General features: G+C 46.6%; 1 protein-coding gene across 1 annotated transcript; it reads right to left on the bottom strand.

Moving 5' to 3' along the window:
• Window positions 1-3952, bottom strand: LOC130392444 (L-serine dehydratase/L-threonine deaminase-like). The gene is made up of 8 exons (XM_056602936.1): window positions 3856-3952; window positions 3456-3619; window positions 2438-2477; window positions 2209-2348; window positions 1894-1985; window positions 1304-1531; window positions 1019-1143; window positions 1-731 (listed from the first exon to the last, which is right to left on the bottom strand). Exons 2-8 carry the CDS (start codon window positions 3606-3608, stop codon window positions 538-540), a joined length of 972 nt encoding a protein of 323 aa, XP_056458911.1. The 5' UTR covers window positions 3609-3619; window positions 3856-3952; the 3' UTR covers window positions 1-537.
• Window positions 3953-6000: the final 2048 nt, after the last annotated feature.

The raw sequence follows: 6000 nt of genomic DNA, 5'->3' as shown, positions 1-6000 counted from the left end.
AAACTGCACATCTTTTAAATCAATGTTTATTCCACTAAAGAAAAAATAACATGTAGACAGTAGACAGTGATATTCATTAAATATTAATACAATGTTTCCTGATATTTCTCGTTTAAATATATACATTCATAAAGTACAAAAGCAAAAACATGCAAACAGCCATGTTCGCACGACAGAAAGAGGCTTAACAACGTTACTTTTTGTGGAAAAATACAGAAAGGTTCGGCCCCTTGATCACAGCTCTATTCAAGGTATAATCCGAGGATAACCGGTTATGAAAAGAAAAGACTAATATACATATCATATTTCCAGAAGACACAAGGCCCTGCCCTTCCATTGCAATTACCCGATGAACACCAAGAAGGAAAACACACACTCTCCACTCCAGGAATGATTGGGGGGGTGTGTCACACCGGCCTTCTCTTTGGATGCTGTCGTTATAAACCAGTATTTCTTCTTCTTCTTTCCATAAAGTGTACAGTGAGTGGACTCGGGAGGCACTGTTGGAATGCACGACGACGAGATAAGTGGAGGCCTTTAGAGCATGCCGAGCTTCTTCTTGAAGCCCCTCAGTTGCTCCATGCTGATGTTGTTGCCCCCGCACACCACCACCACCACCGGGCCCAGAGCCTGCTGCAGCTTTCCCTCCACCTGCAGCCTCTCGATGATCCCACAGTACACAGCCGCCAGGGCAGCACCGCAGGCCGGCTCCACCAGGATCTTCTCATCATCTGGAGAGAGACAGGGGGGGGGGGAGAGAGAGAAGATGGGAAAGAGAGAGAGAGAGAGAGAGAGAGAGAGAGAGAGAGAGAGAGAGAGAGAGAGAGAGAGAGAGAGAGAGAGAGAAGATGGGAAGGAGAGAGAGAGAGAGTGTTTGAGAATCTGGTATTTTTGCAAACTTTGTGAAAATACTTACTTTGAATGACTGGATGTGATTGAGCAGACACACGGTCCAAATCAGCTGCTTTTCATGGTATCTGTTTTTTAAGAGGTTTGAAATCCATCTTGTAGAACTCACCGACGAAGCGCTCCACGGCCCTGACGGCGTCCTGGTCCGTGACCACCTCGGAGAACACGGGGTGCTCGCCGCTCAGCTTCAGGGACTGCGCCGACACCGTGGCCAGGCCCAGCGTGGTGGCGATGCTGCAGAGAGGGGCGAGAGACTCGTTCACTCCGGTTCCTCCGCAACACAGGCGACATCGTCGCCAAGGCAACAGTCGACGGAGACGGACAGATAGACGGACAGAGAGAGGGACAGGGAGACAGACAGAGAGACAGACAGGGAGACGGCGTCGGGGCCTACCTGGTGATCTCGGGCAGGGTGACCAGCCGGCCCGCCTTCACGGCCGCGTTGAGGCTGTGCGCGCCGTGCGTTTCCATGGCGACCACTGGCACGTCGGCCCAGCCGGCGCGACGCAGGCCCTCCACCACGCCGTTCATGAGGCCGCCGCCCCCCACCGACAGCACGACCGCCCCGGGCTTCTCCTTCAGGTCCTCCTCCAGCTCTCTGACCAGCGAGGTGTGTCCCTCCCTGAGCGACACACACACACACACACACACACACACACACACACACACACACACACACACACACACACAAAGCCCCCCCAAAACACGATCAGTACCCCAGCAGCTCCAGGTTCAGCCGACGTTCACACTGTTTTGTTTGTGTCAATTTAGCTCGGAGCTCAGTTTTAATATTCAAAGCTACTTTCATCACCATTCAGATAAAACAAGGGCTCTTATCTAGTGGAACGGCCCTGTTTATCTGGTCGTAGCGGTCAAACCGGGACATGGGATCACAGCACAGAGTCCGCATGGTGGACGACAATGGTGAGACACGAGATGGGATTCCTGGAAGACTCAGAGAGAGCTTTGAGAAGGATTCCTCACCAGATGAGAGGGTCGTCAAACGGGGAGATGAACACCCAGCCAGGGTTGTTGGCCACCAGCTCTTCTCCGTACGAGATGCATTCGTTCAGTGCCTGGAGAAGACACAGACACAAAGACACACAGTTAGCTATGTTTGGTTGTCAATGTGTGTGAACATGATAGAGAGAGAGAGAGAGAGAGAGAGAGAGAGAGAGAGAGAGAGAGAGAGAGAGAGAGAGAGAGAGAGAGAGAGGAGAATGGTAGAATATAATTTTCACACACCCTGTTTGAAAATACACACTGTGGCTGACTGACTTATGCGATCGACCTGCTGACCTTGCCGTGGATGATGACGTCAGCGCCCTCGTCTTTGAGTCTCTGTACCGTGGACGGGGGGGTCACGCTGGGGACCACAATGGTCGCCGGGATGCTCAGGTGGCGGGCCGAGTAGGCAGCGGCCATGCCAGCGTTACCCCCTTCATAAACACACACACAGCATCACTTAAACCCCACTCGTTTAAACAAACCACTGAGGTCGATCGTGATATGACGTAGGGACACTCACCTGAACAGCACACGAAGCGCTCACAGCCTCGCTCAGACCACTGCAAGACAACAGAATACGTTACACACATAACCCTCACACACACACACACACACACACACACACACACACACAAACATTTGCACACAAACACAAGTCCATCGGATGTGTTTGACTGGATATAACGGCGGATTCTTATAGCAGGATTATTATTGGCAGGCTTCAGCCTAGGAAACTGTAGAGATTCAGCGATAGCGATTACAAAGACTTGTTCAATTAACAAGTGTAAAGAAGAAAGAGCACAACCTGTGTGGTGCGACCTGGACTAATTATGTTCCTGTTCTTGTTGACTATTCTGAGAAGCAGGCATGCAAACAGTGACTCACTCCTAGTTTCACAGAAAATAAACTGTTTCCTTATTTGTTTTATGCTAATCTTGTTTACGTCAGTGTGTGAATGCACTGTGTTGAAGAATAACACATTTTAGGAGACTTTCTGACCTTGCAAAGTATTTGATTACATTTAAATGGATCAATGATCATGGCGAGATACAGGCAGTAATTTACCATGCATATATTCAATGAGACAATGGGTGTTTGCGTGCTATTGGGAAAGGTTCACATCGCGGTCAGTGACAAGAAAACAAGGATGAGGGGGAGGGATCCTCAGCAGGAGTTAAGGTTTCTGTGGCTGAGTGGGAGACACCAGGGTTGATTTTAAATACACTCTACTTTGCATAACAAAGAAGTCTTTAGATTGGCCTGGCCTCAGTATCAGACTTTGTGGCTACGATGGCAATGCAAATGCAAAACTACCTCAACACCATTCCATTAGAGAAAAAGGGAGACATCTCTAGGTCCAAGGAGAATATATACAAATGCTTTTTCAATTGACTAGTAATAACCAAAAACAAGGACTATATAAATTGAATAAAATCCCATATTAATGTTTCCACAACACACTGTCACACTTCCTTGTTGCGACACTATTAATCCAAAACAATGAGGTCATCAGGTTTCCACAACACTCGGTAACTCACTGTTTTACACAGGTGGCCGATGCCCCTAATCTTGAAGGAGCCGGTGGGCTGGGAGGAGTCCAGCTTGATGTACACGGAGGTCCCCGCCACCTTGGTCAGGGCCAGGCTCTCCCTCAGGGGGGTGGCAACGTGGAGTGGTCCCTGCTTCTTCATATTACTGTGGGCTAAACCAATGAAAGACAACCACATGACGTGAGGAGGATCTGAAGGCTCAGCCACTGTGCACAGAGAAGGGCTAGGATTGTGTTTTGTTCTGTCAAGTGTTTTGCTTTTTTGTAAAGTGACTCACTTTAAGTCCCTTTAAGGAACATGTAGTGATTTGAATCTAGAGAACTGAGCTGACTGAGAAGTTCTCAATGTGTATGGTTTAGTATGAACCAGATCATTTAAATCAGCTTACCTTTTTCCAGTGGGTGAGTAGAATCCTTTGACAGTGTGATAACACGACTGTTTTCTTTGAGCCTCAGGAGAGCCTATATAGCATTGATTGTGGGCTCGGCATGGGGTGCCCCTCTTATGGACCAATCGTGGTGAAGGAACTACTTTTCGACAAAGCCACGCCCACATGCTATTCGGATGAGACAGGTGCAGGAAAAACGCATAATACTAGTGAGAACTAAGTTCATTAAAGAGGATTTCATATTGATTGTTTGGCCGTTATGGGGTATGTTACCACAGGTTTATTTTAATAGAAGAGGACCAGATCAGATCATTTATATTGTAGCCTGTTTAATGCTTGTGTTTCTGGTTGAGCTGTATTAAACACAAAAGCTGCTGAAGAATGACGAGTCATGCAAAATTGCATCACATTGCAATCTTAACTTATTTTCATAATAATCAAGAGTCTAATATGATATTGATTAAAAACGTCCCGTAAGCCATACGTTTTTCCAATTACTTTATCATGTTAAATAAAACAACACCCGAAAGCTGAATTTCAGTGTCAGATAAGCTTTTCGATGCTATTGTAAGCTATGGGAGCGGTGTGTTTACTGGTGGTTTAACCCCCGGGGGCATGTTACAGTGTGTTCCCTGCACTCACTTACCCTTCAAACGCAGACACAGCGTTCATTACCAAAAGAGTCGCTGCTATTTTCACTCCCCTCCCGACTACCAAAAGGGGGGCCCTTCTGGCCACCGCCCGGGCCCAGGCAGGCACTCTTAAGGGCAACAAGCAGCATGTCACCGGGTCGCCTCAAACCTGATTCATCCAGATCAGGACGGAGAGGGAGAAAGAACGTAAGAATTACCATCAGTGTCGTCATCCAAATGATCCGAGGTTGATTAAAGACAAAGGGCTTGTAGAAGCAGATTAGCATGAATAGATGCAACTGAATTGATGGAAGGTCCATCATTTAGACTTGGGTAAACCCAAATGTTTTGCAGAATAATAGGCATAATAGGAATGCAAGAGTCAACAAAACCCAACCCTAACCCTAACCCTAACCCTAACCCTACCAGATAAATGGTTTATTTTATTGTTCCATTTCTCATTTAATCTCATTCGGATCCGTCCACTGCCATATGCGTGGATTTGACTGAATTATAACCTACTGCGGTCAGTGAGACACAGCTTATACTGCAGTTGATATAGTCCGGTTGCATCCACCCAAAACCCTTTATTACACAATTCCATTATAATTAAGCAACCATGGATTCGTTTTTCTGTGGAGTTATGAAGTAATATCAAGTTTTCCCCTACCTATTATGTCCCATTAGATTTTCTGACACACATTTCTTACGAATATGTTAAGTCCACACAGACACGTACACACATACACACACACATACACACTCGCACGCACACACACGCAGACATACACAGACACACGCACACACACACACACACACACACACACACACACACACACACACACACACACACACACACACACACACACACACACACACACACACACACACACACACACACACACACACAAACTGAAAGGAAAATAATCAAATAAGAAACAATTCTATCAAAGGAAAAATGACAAGATGCCTAGTTTATTTTTAACAAGAACTGAAACATGACGGAACATTGTATCTGCAGATAGATCTAGGCCTGAACAAGACGCATGAACGATAAACCTCCTCCTCCTCAAAAAAAAAATCAAATTCAAGCCAAGAACATGCATCAGATCTAAATGAACTGAGAGTATTTTCGTTTGTATTATTTTATTTTTTTACACCAATGTGAAGGATGGGCCTACTTTTTCGAACATAGAAAGTTCATTCTTGGGCTGATGCCGCACACGGCGTCACGAGATTATCCTCTACGCTGCTCAGCCGACATCTGTACTTGTTTTTCAAGTAGGCCTACGCCAGGGACGAGAATGTCTTTTCGCACATATATGTCGATACAAAGGGTTTAAAAATGTCCATAGAGGCCGCGTATCCAAAATTCCTCCCCCCGAAATGTGGCTAATAGCCCAATATTTTGGTCCCGTGTTATTATCAGCCCCCCAGGAGCAGTGCATACCTCCGCAATCCACCAGCGCTGCGCAGCGGCCAAGCTGGTATTGCAGCTGTTTAAGCAGGCTGT

Source organism: Gadus chalcogrammus, chromosome 11, assembly GCF_026213295.1.
Source record: "Gadus chalcogrammus isolate NIFS_2021 chromosome 11, NIFS_Gcha_1.0, whole genome shotgun sequence".
Lineage (NCBI taxonomy): Eukaryota > Metazoa > Chordata > Actinopteri > Gadiformes > Gadidae > Gadus > Gadus chalcogrammus.
This window is presented reverse-complemented; position numbering and strand designations above follow the sequence as displayed.

Excerpts from the sequence above, each read along its gene's own strand:
- LOC130392444 (XM_056602936.1), bottom strand. The coding sequence starts at position 3,608 with ATGAAGAAGCAGGGACCACTCCACGTTGCCACCCCCCTGAGGGAGAGC. Across the intron at positions 2,478-3,455 it reads TCGGCCACCTGTGTAAAACA|TGGTCTGAGCGAGGCTGTGA; the intron begins GTGAGTTACCGA and ends GTTGTCTTGCAG. Across the intron at positions 2,349-2,437 it reads GCGCTTCGTGTGCTGTTCAG|GGGGTAACGCTGGCATGGCC; the intron begins GTGAGTGTCCCT and ends GTGTTTATGAAG.